Below are 17256 nucleotides of genomic sequence, written 5' to 3'. Positions count from 1 at the left end.
TGTGTGAAGTAACGAGAATGGATAGAATACGAAATGAATATGCTAGAGGAAGTCTGAAAGTGACACCTGTGACAGACTAGTTAAGCATGCGTGCTTGGGATGGTATGGACATGTGATGAGACGAAATGACGCTAAGGTTGTTAAGAAGGTTTTAACCATGAATGTGGAAGGCTTTAGAGGAAGAGGTAGACCTAAGGAAAAATGGATGGATTGCGTGAAAGACGATATGTGTAAGAGGGGAGTGAGCGAAGAAATGGTATATAATGGAGGTATATGGAAGGAGGAAACATATTGCGCCGACCCCAGGTGACTGGGAGAAGGGCAGGAGAATGATAATGATGATGGATGACTGAGTACATTAAAGAATCAATGACGTCATTATTCTAATTTCACTATCACTTGTGGTCTATTTCTATTTGCTGCAATGGGTTAGTTTAGTATTTTTAAGTCATGTTCTTGTAAAACCTAGCCTTCATTGTGATGGTTATGAAATGTATGTAAATTTTATATTTGTTATAACGAAACACGTGCCACCATATATTCCTACATAGATGTGAATATACCAAAAACAGTATCTGCCAATTCAACAACAACTACGCATGATTTCAACTTAACTGGACTGGAATTTAACTTCATACAAACAAAAAAACAAAAAGCCAAAGATATTCATTTCTGAAACACTCATTGGGTATTTTATTATTTTCTTTCAATACCTTAATGACAACTATCGATTATTAAATATATATTTTCCTAAATAATAATTAAACGTAGCATTAATTAACTAATTTTGAAGCCCATCACCTTACAATAAGATGAATAAAATGGCTGATAAAAATTCGCGATCCACATCAACATTGACATACTCACAATGTCTACTACGAATTATTTATAATATGTAACAGCTCTTAACAAAAACCGCTCTCAATATTAAAAAAAAAAAACAAACAATAGCAACATGAACAATTACCCAGAACATTTTCAAGGCAATGTGAAATTGCATATTTTAATGCATCAAAACTTGTCAAGGAGCGACCCGTGTACCCCTTTTAGCTACAGTACTGCCTGAGTCTTGTTAAGGCGAAGATTCTACGAATGGGATCCTGTGCCTTATGAACCGAGATTCAAAATCGATACAGTACACTATTTGGGTCAGTTTGTTATCAAAACGTATTAATTACCTAATAAAAAACGCAAAAGTAAAAAGTAATTAAGCGAATTTTATAGATTCGAGTTATTATCGTGGTAGGGCGTATTTTGAACAAAGTCAAGCCTATTCCTGCCGTAGAGCAGATGTGATTTCCAGTTCAAAGGGTTTCAACCTTAATACAGTAAAATTAAGATTAAGAGCTTATAAAGAAGTAGATGTCTCAAAGAAGGTTGTGTGTGACATTCATGTTACTATGTCTATGCTCATGCTATGCTCATACTATGTCTATGTTAAGGAGCTCATGCTCCTGTGATATTAAACATGGTGGGCCTAGAAAACAAAATGGTCAGAATAAGTTAAAATCATGAACGCACGTATTAAATAAACGGTCCCTTATATATGCATAGAACTCAAAAGAAAAATATAAACAAATAAATACAATAAAAAAAAATATTTTTACTCACTTCAAAAATATCTAAAGAAAAATGAATAACCATTTGAATATTATTTTACAATAACATTTTAATTATTGAAAATATATTAAAATGCGTTTGGTTCATCTATTTCATTTAGTATGCTTGTACGGGGCTAATGATTCCGAATTAACAGATACACGTTGCTCGAGTAATGCGGAGTGAGGATGTAGTGTAGTTTAATTTGGGAGCATTGCGGTGGTGGTTAACCTCACCTTAACTGTGTGGATGTATTACTCGGAATGTCACACGCCAGCTTCACCGAGCCCGGTAACCGCAATGTTAGTGACAGTATGTGTGAATGCTCTATCTACCGTTTCTCTGAAGGAAACTTTGTCGAACCTGGGACTTGATATTGTAATGGTATTTAGAATTTAACATTATTTTTCTTCAAAAAACAATTCGAATTATTTTACAATATCCGAAATTTAGACTTTAAATTATGACGCACCACGTAGGAAGCCGTACGCGCGGCTCTGTGAAAAAAATGGCATGGTGTTTTCATTACAAGAATCTATACCTTTATTGTTAAGAGTAGTTGTTCCCGAACACATTTGAGGCATGAATCTATGACGTTTCTGTGAAGCTACACGGAAAAATACTTGAAGGTCCGCGCACAGTGTGCTAACTTTCCCACAATCTTCAGATTTGTACTTTTGTGTCCTGAAAACAAATACATATTTAAAAAAATATTTAAATATTTATTGACGAAATTATTAATGACTAGCTGTACCCGACCGCTTCTCTGGGCATTTAAAATTAACATTACATATTATTTCTCACCCCCACAAACATTCTCATCATTAACGCCTAACGCCCTTGCAGCTGATGTAGAGAGTTCAACACTGATATAAATATTAGCCTATCCATTAATGACATGTATTTTCTATATGGATACCAAGTTTCAAGTCAATTGGATGCATGGTTCAGTAGTTATAACGGAACTTCCGTGAAAACCACTGTAGATTTATAATATTAGTCTAGATACTTCTATAGAATTTATTAAGGTTTGATCGAGTTGGAATTTTCGCTGCTAATTGCCTTGAACCCGGCATTGTATGCATCGACACTTGAATGCCTCTCCGTCTAATTTGTGGGACTTCAATTAGAGGGAGTGCGGCTCGTTGAAACTACAAGCTGTAATTCCTATCTACAGTCTAGAGTTCAGTGGAACTGGAAATTTTGTATTAGTCTGCTTTAATTATCAACTTCACGAGCAAATAAATTCCTCTATCATTGTCTTCATTACTTTTCAATCTTTTCGTTATAGCCTTGTTTGAGCGTGTCGTCAACTCCGACAGCTTAGCAACCCATCTGTGACGTGATTCATTCCATTCTGTAACCGCTTTTTTTTGGGTCAGGAGGAAATCGTCAGACTTCTGCCACTGGGGATGATGGGCGGGGCATGTCCGAGTCGAACCAACTAAAGCCTCCTGTCGCTCAACAACCCACGTCCGAACCTCGCATTAGACAGAACTCATGAAGAGGCAAAAGGGGGAAAGTGAAGCGCTTAGTGCGGAGCATAACTCTCTCATCACCATCCCAGTACATAACCGCTTAGGGTGTGAAATCACAAAAATGGAAGTAATAGCAAAATTAATTTCAAATCACGATTTACTTGGCCTGACTGTGTACCGTTACACATCTTGGATAATACGAAAAACGGCGTTGCCTGATGACCTACTTCAAGCAAATGTATCTATACATTAATACGTGAAGCAAAAACTTTGTATCCCTTTTTACGAAAATTGCGCGAACGGAGGAGTATGAAATTTTCCACATTTGTAGAGAATATATATTCCAACACTACATGACGATCACGACCACTCTGTCAAGAGTGACACGACTGAGAAGAAGAAGAAATAGAGAATATATAGAAGAAGTGCACAATGCTAATATTTTTTTTTAAATAATGCATAAAAGATACAGTAAATCAATACAGAAACATTACATACGCTACATACCATGTATTTGACGCACACACGCACGCATACTATTTATTGTCAAACTTTTGTTGCTGACGTCTGTTGTCAAATTGAGAATAGATTAAATATTGTTTGTCTTTGTTAATATTTTTTATAGTGTAAATATAGAAGTATAAAATACGGTCATAATGGTGTACAAACTTACAATTCCAATTAATTATAATCGAATTTCGACTACTGCGGAACCTCTAGTTTTCAAATAAATACACGAGTTTTTGAAACAGGTCAATCTGATAACACGATATGTTAGCTGGACGACTGAGCATGTAAGGTGGGGTTCGGCTCGCACAGCCCGACCGTCATTTCATGCGGAAAATTCAGACCTCGAAGCACGATGAACCGGAATTTTCAAAAATATTTCAATTATAATTATCTCTTAAAGCAACGAACACGATAATCTGCTCCAGTTGAGGATAGGAAGCCGTTGCTCCAGCCAGGAAATGATTCCCTGTTAATAATAGGCAACGATGAAATTGGATAATCTTATGCCAGCTAATTACTGTTATAAATTTCCATGTTCCAGAATGTTCTTATAAACAAGGTGCTATAATATATGTAAGGTATTTTTATATGTTTTTTTTTATTGCTTAGATGGTTGGACGAGCTCACAGCCCACCTGGTATTAAGTGGTTACTGGAGCCCATAGACATCCACAACGTAAATGCGCCACCCACCTTGAGATATAAGTTCTAAGGTCTCACACATAGTTACAACGGCTGCCCCACCCTTCAAACCGAAACGCATTACTGCTTCACGGCAGAAATAGGCAGGGTGGTGGTACCCGCCCGCGCGGACTCACAAGAGGTCCTACCACCAGTAATTACGCAAATTATAATTTTGCGGTTTCATTTTTATTACACGATGTTATTCCTTCACCGTGGAAGTCAATCGTGAACATTTGTTGAGTACGTATTTCATTAGAAAAATTGGTACCCGTTTGGGATTCGAACACCGGTGCATCGCTCAACACGAATGCACCGGACGTCTTATCCGTTAGGCCATGACGACTTCGACTGTATATGTATTTATTTAAGTACGAGTATTTGTATCTATAAATATTATGTATGTTACACATATACATATGTTTAAGTAATATCACTATCACACTACACCTACCAAGGTTCATCTCTGCACCCCCCTAAGGTAGACTGTCAGAGAATGCCTATGACATTAAGTCCGCCTTTATACTGTCTAGTATATAAAGTTATAAATAAATAAAATAAATAAATAAAAACCCGAATATGTTGTTTATTTGCGTTTATATTACATAGCTCTTGACGGACTTTAATGTTGTCAGTACATTAGATAAATCTTCGATCGATTCGGTCATCCGCTGTCACACATGTTTTTGTGGGAAATGTACGTGCCCAGTACGACAGTACCAGAGGCATTTAGTGAGAGCTTATATTGGAAGGCGGCATATAGAGTTGCCTTTAATCGCGTCTTCTTTCATCTTCCAATTAACATTACGCGTGAAAGCTGTTTCCATTCATGAGACATGGAATCGAGGATGTCCAGTAGTGGTGAACTTAACGTGTATTCGTTAAATATTTGCTTTTGGGCATCCTCAAAACGCTAATGTTATGCATCTCCGTTGCCTTCTCTTCATTTTTATAAACATATAAATGAACATAATGGAAGCAGAGATGCATGTGGCTTGTTTTTTTTTTCATCATATTTACTAAGTAACCTTTCAGTTTTCAATAATTTTGGTATTCCATGTCTTCCATTCTATCCATGCCTCTTAACTCGTCATTAGAGTTACATATATTCGAATAGGTCATAACGAATATTCATGAGACTTTTCTCAGACATATTTTATTTAAAAGCTTACTACGTAAACTTAAATGTATAAAACTTTGTATTTATTACCGATATTCCGAAAAACTTAACCTCTGACCTAAAGTTAAACACAGTTAAACATTTTTAAACACAACAAAATTCAAATAAAGTTCTAGTCCTTCGTAGCACACAATTTTGCAATTTTTTTTTCTTTTTTTCTTTTATATGTCTAAATCTATTAATCTAGGTGTGTGTAAATGGCAATAAATGAACTTATTGTCATTATAATAGGTCCCATAAATGTTACGATACATTTTAGTAGTATCGCGTTAAAATTTAAAAGATTATAGTGTAATAATATTGCCACGTACCATCCGGCTATGGAACGAGCTCCCCTCCACGGTGTTTCCCGAGCGCTATGACATGTCCTTCTTCAAACGAGGCTTGTGGAGAGTATTAAGCGGTAGGCAGCGGCTTGGCTCTGCCCCTGGCATTGCTGAAGTCCATGGGCAACGGTAACCACTCACCATCAGGTGGGCCGTATGCTCGTCTGCCTACAAGGGCAATAAAAAAAATAAAAAAAAATCAACCATTCGCATCACACAGAAGCTCAACTAAAAACCGCTTGTTTTAAATGTAAATTAATTTTGATTGGCGAACGTTTTACGAAGAGGACTTTTGTTTAATATGTGTAGTATTAATCAATGCAGCATCGATTCGATTTCTTCTGAACTTTTAATTAAATCTAGAGTTGAACTATGGAAATTTATCTTCTTTTAATGAAATTGACTCTTAAATCTTATATTTCTTAGATCGCTTAACAGGAGACGAATAAGTTAGTTTAGAAAATACTTTTAAATTCAATTTTACGGTCAATGGCTCCCCTATTTTTTTTAGGCTACCGTTGGCAAAAACGTTTGGGAATCAATGTTAATATCAAGTATTAATATATAGTAGTAGCAGAAAATACATTGATATTCAATCTTATGGACACCTCGCTCAATGCGAGCAAGATTCTAAATTAGTTGAATCTCTGATTGCAAATCAAGTTAAAAGTTCCGCTGAACTGCAATATTGAACTTTATTCCGGTACAATTTGCTTGTTATTGTATCCATGTAAAATTATTATCGATCTTAGAGCCAAAATTGGGGTTTTGTGTTATGGAGTTTGTTGGCGCGCCGGTGTGAATGCAAGGCAGCCGCATCAGATAACGGCCGCTGAACTATGTTTCCAATTCTTAAACATCACAAAATAACACAAATCAGTCCATCGAGCAGCTCGTGGTTTGCCACGTGGCTTTGGAAAGAATAATTTAAAAATATACATTAAAGAGGTCGCTTAAGAAAGCAAATTAGAAATCCATGTACAAATACGAAATATACAACTCCAACTCGCGATCATAATTTTTATGTTACAATTTATCTGAAATCGATAATCAGAATAAGTATATATAAGTATAGTTTTTAATTGGTATTCAAACTTAAAGATAAAGAATTCAATACGAAAATTGAACGATCATGAGAATCGATTATTAAAAACATCGAAAGGAAAACGCCGACTCTAACCGAACCCCATTTCAGAGCGTTCCCTGCTGGTCTCATAAACGACCTTTTCATTCACGCCCTCGTTCAAAAAACGATGACAGATCAAAGGGCTTTGAGTGCTTCAATCGAGAACGGTATTTTAATTAATGTAAACACTACGATTCCTAGTTGATTTTATATTTCGGGCCGTTTCGCGATAGAACTCTGTAGTGGTGCGAGAATTAAATTCAAAATAATCGAAGAAGTCCATTACTCGAATAAATCGCAAAAGCATCATGTTTTAGTTTGAATATCTACTAGCTTTTCGTAATTAACTATAAGTCTTAATGTTTCTAATACTCTTATAACATATATAGGTACGTGAAATGTATTTCGACTTAAAAGGCTAATGAGCCATAGATAATTTGAAACGTAATGTGGACAACAGACACGTGCATCTTTTTGTTAAGTAAACAAAAGTTAACGTATCCACATAAATTAGTCGAAGGTAAACACACCAACAACGTGAAAATAAAACACTATACCCTCGTCTGGGATATAACGAACTTATGCCACCAATAAATGAGAGTGTCTCGCTGGGATCCTCGCCTCCAGTAATACAGATTCTCCGCTAAAGTGAGACTTTGATGAGATTACTTACGAACTGCACTTGCGGTTTATGTCAAAGCTATTTCCATCTTGGCAGCTCTGTGCTCGGAAATGCAATTTAACGCCATATTTCTTCTCTATTCTTTGAATAGTCAAGGATCTGATGAGAAGGTATTCCGACTAAATCACGTCATTAGTGGGGCACCGTGCTTTTAAGCATGCTGTATTAATGTTTGGTGATTTAATTAGAAATTCTAAAATTATTTTATTCATGTTTCGCGTTGGGGTACGAGAAAAATAATTTTTTTACCGAAGTATAAATTAAAACTGTATTCAACACTTAGAACGCTTCACGAAGACTTTAAAATTCTCAATTCGCTTCTTCCGCTTCGCTTCAGGTGATCCGTTCGCTGTTTTGCTTCGAGGAGATCCTATTACTTATTGCCTTCGTGCCATGTCTGCAACGCTTTTATACTCGATACGACATCCCTAGATTTATCGAGAACATTCTGGGCAAGTCGAGTAGCTTTGATGTGTGTTTTTTCACTTTACTAGTTCCTTTGATATTCGTTTCGGATATTCGAGGTTAGATGGCGTTACTCTTACCGGCGTAACATTATTAAAAAAAGAAAACGGGAGCCACTCTCACCTAAAGTTAGCACACTGACCAGTCCCGCTTGCATCCAGCGGACAGAACCTAATGAAAGATAACCTTAATACTGACTGATTCAGTGGTGAAGTAGTTAGCGGCCCTGAATATTTCATCGAGGGTCGTGGATTCGATTCCCATAACGAGCAAACGTTTTTGTGATGAACAGATGTGTTTGCTTTTTGTCTGAGTGTCTATTATGTATATATGTATATATTTAAACATATGTATGAATGTTTATCAGTCTAGTATCCATAACACAGGAAATCTTAAATATGGGCCGAGCGTGATTTTTTTCGAGTTATTATTATTATTGTTAATGTCATTATAAAACATGTCGAATTTTCGGTAGCCATTTTATACAGCCCTATCTTTAATCTCATTATGACCGAACGTGAATTAAAATTTCCATTTTGTTTCCGTTATAATCTACACATCCTTTTATGTAATAAAAATAAAGTCGTTATTCATTTGCAAGTGTAAAAATAACCGTAGAAATCCTGAGTTATTCATGTGAGCGGAAATTATATCAAGGATACCAGAAACAGAGCGAGTAGCCAGTCCCTTTTAAGTGTTTCAAAGGGGAAAACAAGGTTAAATAGGGTTAAATAAGGCTTTCTAAATAAATGTGAAATGTAGAGTGATTCAACTCGTCGAGTTCTCGTTTTGAATAGCTAGCTGAATTACTTTCCAAAAAGAAATGAATTTGTCGCAACAGAAATAGGCGATCTGATAGCACCTCCTGTGATGGTTTAACAATCTACACTGCTATTGCCAGTTAACAATTAAGAGTGAGAGCTAAGGAAAAACATAGTACAACTTCGGAGTCGCTTCTGTGTTGAATTTGATATCGAATAGACACATGCACAACAAGCAAGAAACCAAGTACTCTCCCTTTCCAAATCTACCATACTTGCATAAAAATAAAAATTAATTACCACATGGCGTACGACGTATGACGTCATCACTTGGAATGGCTCGAGCGAGTTGGCTTATTTATTTATCCTGCTCGTAATTGTCCGAGCAATGTTTGTATGAAGATATTTTCTTTGGAAAAACCACACGAAATTTTTAATAAATTTTAGCGACAGTTACAGCGGAGCTTGACCGTCTTTTACTAATATGAAATAAAACTTATTGTAAGGATCGTGCGAGAGAAAGTGACACAGAAGGGTGGTCATATTAACGGTAGGCAGCAGCTTGGCTCTTTTTTTTTTTAAATCTGAATGAAACTAGAATTGCTGAAGTACATGGGCGACAGTAAACACTGACCATCAGTTGGGCTGTGTGCTGGTGAGCGTACAAGGGGAATAAGAAAAAAGCCCTCAGCATTGAGGAATACGAGACCAGGAGGAAATACTGTTGCATGAGCTCGTCACCTCAATCTACAGCTCCTCCATTGCCCGTATGTACTAATTCACATTCCTAGTACTTCCTATCCATTCCAGTGCCATCAGTATTTTAATCAGTACATGATCTACATTTAAGCCTGTTCGTTTGTCTGAAATTCAACGGAAAACAAAATAAAAGTAACCTTATTCAAAGATTTACACAAGTCAAACTAACACAAATCGTTAAGGACCACCAAATCTAAGATACAAAACTCATAATAATATATATATAGGTATATAAAAATGAATTGCTGTTTTTTTTTTTTTTTTTTTTTTATTGCCTTTGTAGGCAGACGAGCATACGGCCCACCTGATGGTGAGTGGTCACCGTCGCTCATGGACGTCAGCAATGCCAGGGGCAGAGCCAAGCCGCTGCCTACCGCTGCCTACCGCTGCCTGCTGTTCGTTAGTCTCGCTAAAACTCGAGAACGGCTGGACCGATTTGGCTAATTTTGATCTTGAATTATTTGTGGAGGCCTAGAGAAGGTTTAAAAGGTAGATAAATATGAAAATGCTTGGAATTAAATAAAAATAACATTTTTTTTTTTTCCTTTGATGTGTCCCCCGTCGGCGTATTCCTTTTGTTTATTTTAAGTTTATTTTATACTAAAGTTTAGGTCTTTTATTTGTCGATTGAGGCACTACGAAGTCTGCCGGGTCAGCTAGTATAATATAATATAAATTTACATACGTGCGAGTATAAGCACAGTGTGTGGAGTGTTGCATCGTGCTATGTTTGTTCATTCAATGATCAAGTAAATTACCGCCCGTTTAGAGCGAGCTTGCCGCGAGATGTCGGCCACGAAAACGGCGACTGGATGTTAAACTAGATCTAGACGAGAACAACCAAATATATAATAAAGCTTACATGCACTTTTCATTTGGAACGAAGTTCCTTATGGGACGATGCGGAGTAGTACCCTAATCGGGAAAAAACGTCCGTAACGTAAGATTTTTATTAGTAATGCACACAGTGTACGACTTAACTTTGTAATAACGTACAAAAAATAGCATATTTTTGGAGTTTACTCCTTTAGAATCGATTTACATATATAGGCCCGGGGTATGAAAATTATGGGGACCAAAATCGTACTAGCATGTCACACGAAATGCGTTATGCGCATTTCGTGTGACATGCTAGTACATGCGCCGGCAGTCCGCCACAAAGCCTCGTACTGATCGCGCGTTTCTCTCATTATTGTATTTTCATATATTTGTTAGTCGTTTGTTTTGTGTCTCGTTAATTTGTTAATAATCTGTAGTGTATCGTGTTGTCGTAATATAGAACTATTTCTCGTATTGTTTCGTTTAATTTTTTATATCCAGTAAACTCCAGTAGTGCGTCGGAGCGGACACACACACTTTTTTATTATAAATATATTTTTATAAATCATTGTGAATAAAATAGAGTTTCTAAGTTTGTATAGTAGTCTTTTATTTATTTTTATTAATAAAAAAATCATAATAAAAAATGTATACCCGAATAATTATTATCTTTATAATATGGAACTTCGTTCCTTTCCGATGTCCCATGACACCACACATCTTTTTTTAAGATGGAAGGTTAGCTGGTAGCCTGAAATCCCTTCCAGCTTCGCCAGTGAGCGAGCACGACCGTGAGATTTCCCAACAGCCATGCAAGTGCCTCCGAAGGACAACATAGAGTTTAAGGGAAGCTGTTTCGCGTCTATTGTCGGTACGGAATCGCGACCCGCTGATAAGATCAAGCGAGAAACTCAACGGGCTAATGTAATGGGTAATTCTTGATGTCGATCTCACCATAGAGTTCGATGACCTATTCGATGCGGTAGGCAGCGGCTTGGCTCTGCCCCTGGCATTGCTGAAGTCCATGGGCGACGGTAACCACTCACCATCAGGTGGGCCGTATGCTCGTCTGCCTACAAGGGCAATAAAAATAAAAAAATTTTGGCTGCTCATAGCGTAAGAAATATAAGTGTCTTATAGTACTGAGAGGGGACCGTGTTGATCCATCGGTGATAAACTGGCTGCTGCGGAAGACCTCATTATTTTGCTGTATAGAAGTCAGCAACGATTATAAGGGTGAAGCGGCTTTTTACACGCTTTATATTAACTTCACTTGTATGTATGTTTGTAACTGACTCCTTTAGACGCGATTTTGACCCACTTTAAACGGCCAGATTTTATTCAAACTTTGTAGATTTCTCGAGGACCGATGACAAATCAATATTTAAAAAAAAATTGAAATATAAAAATTGCAAAAATGGAAATTCAACTAAAAAATGAAAATTAATAATAGTTCAAAAAAATTAAAAAACATGCTTTATATAAAATTCAACTAAAAAATAGAAAATAAATTTTAATAAATTTAAATTGAAAATAGTGTAAAAAATATCTATAATATTTTATTTTTAAAAAAGCGTGGGGGCATGGTGTTTTTATAAATATTTTACTGACAGATATGAGTAGAAGAATTATAATATGATTACAATAATATCTTAAAAAGCACCCCACGCTTTTTTTAGTTGAATTTTAGTAAATAAAGCGTGTTTTTTTGTTTTTTAAACTATTGTTTATATTCAATACTAGCTGACCCGGCATGCTTCGTAGTGCAGTAGTAGTTAATCGATAAATAAAAGACCTAAAATTTTGTATAAAATAAACTTAAAACAAACAAAAGGAAATCAAAGGGAAAACAAAATTGTTTGTTTTTATATAATTCCGAGCATTTTCATAATTATTTATTCACCTTTTAAACCTTCTCTGGACTTTCACGAATAATTCTAGACCAAAATTAGTCAAATCGGTCAAGCCGTTCTCGTGTTTTAGCGAGACTAACGAACAGCAATTCATTTATATATATATATATAGATAACTCGCGGAAGCTTTGAGCTCGTTTACCAATACTAGAAAAAAAAGACAATTTTTACTTTAGATTAACTTCCACCATTTCGAAACGGCACATTCACGTTACACGTATTTTTTTTTTGTTTTTTTTTTATTATCTTTTTGTGATTATTTTTTATTTGAATAATTCCGCCCGTTTCAAAGCCCAACGCAGACTACAATAACTATAGCCGGCCTCAATAGCATGACCTCTTTGCTCTAAATCGGTTAAACTGACGGTCGAAACAATTTTTGGTACGAAAAATCTTTGTTTAACTTCGCACAATGAAAATGTTATTGTACATTACAATACATAGAACAGACTTCATCACGGTTTGATTAACAATAACGTTTCCATAAAAAAATATGTGTGCGGTTTATGTTATAGACGAGAAAGGATGACGTAATGCAAGTATATGTTGGACCGTCCGCCCGTTGTATTTGCATATTGCCTCAATCTGTAGACGAGGACGAGACTCATCTAACGTAGAATGGTCATCTCTGCATATAGCAAGTGAAGCCGTTGTATTATAAAATTGAGACTGAGAGATTTTTCACTGGTGGTAGGACGGACCTCTTGTGAGTCTAAGCAATTAAAAAAATAAAAAAACTTTAATCTCGTGGTAAGGTGATTGGCAGCATTTACGTCTTTGATGCCTGTGGGCTCCGAAAATCCCTTAGCATCGTGCAGGCCTTAAGTTCGTTCGAAATGCTTTATCTTCAGTCTTGGTCATGTTCCTCATTGCGGTCGTAGCCTCATCCAAAAGTTTTGATCTCACGATAGTACCTCGTCTTATCTCCAGCTATTCGGAGTCGGTGGAGATAAGTTTGATGCAAATTTGGTCAGACCAAGGCATCACATGTGCGATCACGCAGATTCAATTCGCTTCTGTCCAAACCACTCACAAAAAAATCGTGTAATAATTTTCGAATAAAAATTCTTCAGTGAACTCCGCAATGCTTTCAATCTAAGAAATTCTTAAAAGAATGGTTGATATACAGCTCACGTACAACAGATTTACATAAAATTATACAACGCAATTTACTTTTAAACATTTCACAGATTATCTCTCTGGTACTACACAAATAGAATAGTGAAATATTGTGGATGTGCGATAATATATATATATATAAGGATAAATACATACATATTTTACAGTACAAAATATAATCGTAAGAATTCTTGAAAATATTTTGCAACTCACATTACACACAGAGTGTAATGAAACCGTTACAAAGCAAAGATCGGTGGCGACATTCAGAGAGAAAAGAAAAACAAGTATTTTTCCGGAGATCGGATGCTTGGGCAAGATTGCAGGGGAGTCGTTTAGTGGATAAAGCCCTAACTACCATCCTTGAGCCCGCGATCTCAGCATCTGGGGCCCGTCCAGTCCGAGATACCCCGCGCGCACCCTAGGACCCTCGGTTCCAGTAGGCTCAGCCCCCGACCTAATATAAAAATAAATAAATGTAACAGTTTAATAAAACTAACAAATACGCTTTTATAAAATATCCAACTAAAAAATAGAAAATCAATTTTAATAAATTTCAATTAAAAATAGTGTACAATAAAATAACTTTTTCTTACGTATTTTGTTAATTTTTTTAAACTATTATTTATTTTTCATTTTTTAGTTGAATTTCAATATTTCAATACCAAATTCCGAGTTAATCCGACGTTTTGAAGGGGGTCAAAATCATGTTCAAAGATTCCGTTACAAACGTACATACGTCTGAAGCTAATAAAGGCGTATTAAAAAAGGGATGTCGCTACCAACTCAGGAAAAGGAGTTCGATGGAAAAATAGGATTCTTGTACCGAGTTTCAAGCTCAGTTTTAAACAATTGTTTAAAAACTTTTATAAAACTTCCACGCATCTGACGCTGCATTCCACTTGAAAAATTCTCGGAAAACAATCTTCAATTTTATATACCAGTAACAATGTATCACAATTGTAATCATTGTATGAGCTAATGAACGCTTTATTTAAAATTATCAATGAAGCTCCAGTATTATCGTGTTTGATAGTTGCATACATGGAAAAACACAAGAAAGACAGTATCGTCAGTGGAATTCGTGCGCAGCGGGTGTGCGCGTGAACTGTGACCAGTATCATTATTAGTAACAGTTTTGTATCAATATCTGGACAACGTTAAAGTAGAAACCATGCCCTTTATTTGTATAATTATCGAGGTAACTGCTTTTTTATTGATATTTATTAAAGAAGGGCTGTCGGCTTATCTGTGGTTGGCCGGTGAGCTTCACGTACCTGTCTACCCAACTACTACCTTTTTACTGGTGGTAGGACGTCCTATGAGTCCGCATGGGTGGGTACCACCACCGTGCCTATTTCAGCCGTGAAGCAGTAATGCGTTTCGGCTTGAAGGCCGGGGCAGCCGTTGTAACTTTACTGAGACCTTAGAACTCATATCTTAAGGTGGGTGACGGCATTTACGTTATAGATGTCTATAGGCTCCGGTAACCCTAACTTAACACCAGGTAGGTTGTGAACTCGTCCACATACCTACGCAATAAAAAAATTAAAATATACAAAATATGTACCTCTAATTTTGAGTGATTACTAGATTCTCCGAAATAACCCACTTAATAGTGGAAAAGGAGCTATAACACGTTTTTAAGAGGAATTTCTACCAATATCGTCCGATTTTTCGAAATTTGAAGCTTAAATTTTATAGTAAGTTTCAATCATAATATGTAAAAGCACAGGGTACAATCTGTTCAAGTGGTATGTTTTCATAGATTGGTGAGCAAGTCAGTAAAAAAAAAGGTGATAAAAATAATATTATTAATGAAATGTTATTTTACGGCTTACCCTAAATATTACTTAACCTTATAAACTATATAATCTATATAATATAAAATATATATTATATATAATAAAACTGCCAATAAGAATAAACATCACTTATTTTTCGAAGCGCACTAAAAACGGGTTTTAGTGTTTGTCATTTGTCCGAATTTGAATTGTGAATACCATACAAGATTATAAGGATCTAATGACTAGTAATTGAGTAGGTAGGTAGATATGGATATTTATGACTGGGTATGCAAGTTTCCCTTTCTTGAATATAATTTCAAAAGCCATTTTTCAAAAGCCGTTTTCTCAGTGGGTCGCGTTTTCCGATCCGTTGGTAGATTCTGCGAAGCACTGCTCTTGCTAGGGTCAGTGTTAGCGTCACTCCGGTTTGAGCCCCGCGAGCTCGCCTACTAGTTAAGGTTACGCTGAAATAGCCTCTCAAGGCTATCTATCAGCTTAGGTAGGACAAAAAAAAGCCGTAATTAAATTTATGCGCTATTTATTTGTTTTCAAGAGTCCGTTCATAGGCTTTAGTAACTTAGGCCGTCTTAGTACTTTTTTAAAATGTTTTTTAAAGTAAGGTTTACCAGATTGAAGAACACGAGGCCAGACGATACCGGTGCGATCACCGTTGTTGTCCGATGCCTCTGAGTTAAACGTAAAATGCGGCTGATTTATGTCCCTATGGGTCCACGGAATTCCACGACAGCTGCCTCCGATAGGTTAATAAGTTCTGCTTTGACAGCGCCAAGGTGCCAGTCCCACACGTCTGGGTCTGGTTCCACTCTGTAACCCACGAGTGATTCTTACTGCCCCCACAAGGGAGATCCACAGGATCAAGCTCTGCGTACCGGTTTGCTTTAGTCAAGATACATTTTTAAAACATTATAGCAGAAGCGCTTCTATCCTAAATTTTATTCTATTTACCTTTTTTTGTTGCTTAGATGTGTGGACGAGCCCACAGCTCACCTGGTTTTAAGTGGTTACTGGAGCCCATAGACATCTACAACGTAAATGCCCACCTTAAGATATAAGTTCTAAGATCTCAGTATCGTTACAGCGGCTGCCCCACCCTTTAAGCCGAAACGCATTACTGCTTCACGGCAGAAATAGGCGGGGTAGTAGTACCTACCCACACGGACTCACAAGAGGTCCTACCACCAAAGGGTAAATGAGCTCACGGTCTTTCTGGTGTTAAGTGGTTACTGGAGCACACGAGTGCCAGCGTGGTACTCCGTATCATTTGGAATGAAGTCAGTATTGTTTTATCCCTATTCGATTATTTATTGTATTCTTGAATGCGTTAATAGATGAACCAGCTCACGGGTCACTTGACGTTAAATAGTTATCGGAGTCGAGAAAGACATCACGACGCTAAAGCAGTTACTCACCTTTCTTTCACCTGTACGGTACATAAATAACCTTTAACCTGAGATGAATCTTAAACGAATTGGCTTTTTTGTTTATTTTTAAAATGCTTGGCGAATGCAAATGCGATTTTACTGCTTGCTTATGTTTTATCATTTCGCGAATGTTTTTTTTTTATTGTTTCTGTTGCATAGTTTTGTTTTTCGTACTTAATTACAATTATCAACGCGGCAAGTGAATAAACTTATTATAATTACATTACCTCAGAGACGCGATAAGCGAGCAACTACTATATCAATTCAGTTGGAATAGTCCTCCTCCGTGCGTCGTATTCCTCAGTGCTGAGAGTCGTGACCTTTACGGAGCACTTTTGTTAGGACTGTGTTCCTCCATTCACTCCTGTCCTACGCGCAGTGGATAGCGACATTGATGCTGGATTCCAAAGTCGTCTTATTCTGATCGGACCAGCGCATGGGAATACGCCCCCTAGGCCTCTTTCCTTCCACTTTGCCGGTGATGAGAAGTTTTTCAAGATTGTCACCTTTTTTCCTCGCAATAGTAACAAGTACGTAATTCCACCGCTAACACTTCATAGGCGTGCCGGCCTATTCCCGGTACATAAATGCCCTGTATATATTTACCGCA

The 17256-nt window shown here is 36.7% G+C and overlaps 1 protein-coding gene across 2 annotated transcripts in view; it reads left to right on the top strand.

Annotated features, from left to right (window-relative positions):
• Positions 1 to 17256, top strand: part of LOC114247361 (Krueppel-like factor 6) — a 149230-nt gene that overhangs the window by 110688 nt on the left and 21286 nt on the right. Inside the window, exon 1 of one of the 2 annotated variants that reach the window (XM_028180318.2) lies at positions 14303 to 14618. The exons of the other annotated variant lie outside the window; for it this stretch is intronic. Within the exon in view, the coding sequence (XP_028036119.2) occupies positions 14592 to 14618 (27 nt within the window). The 5' untranslated portion in view covers positions 14303 to 14591. Of the gene's footprint in view, positions 1 to 14302; positions 14619 to 17256 lie in introns of those variants that run through there. 2 annotated transcript variants of the gene reach the window in all.

Source organism: Bombyx mandarina, chromosome 01 (assembly GCF_030267445.1).
Source record: "Bombyx mandarina strain Sakado chromosome 01, ASM3026744v2".
Classification (NCBI taxonomy): Eukaryota; Metazoa; Arthropoda; class Insecta; order Lepidoptera; family Bombycidae; genus Bombyx; species Bombyx mandarina.
Note: the sequence above shows the minus strand (reverse complement) of the source record. Positions and strands in the feature narration are given on the sequence as shown.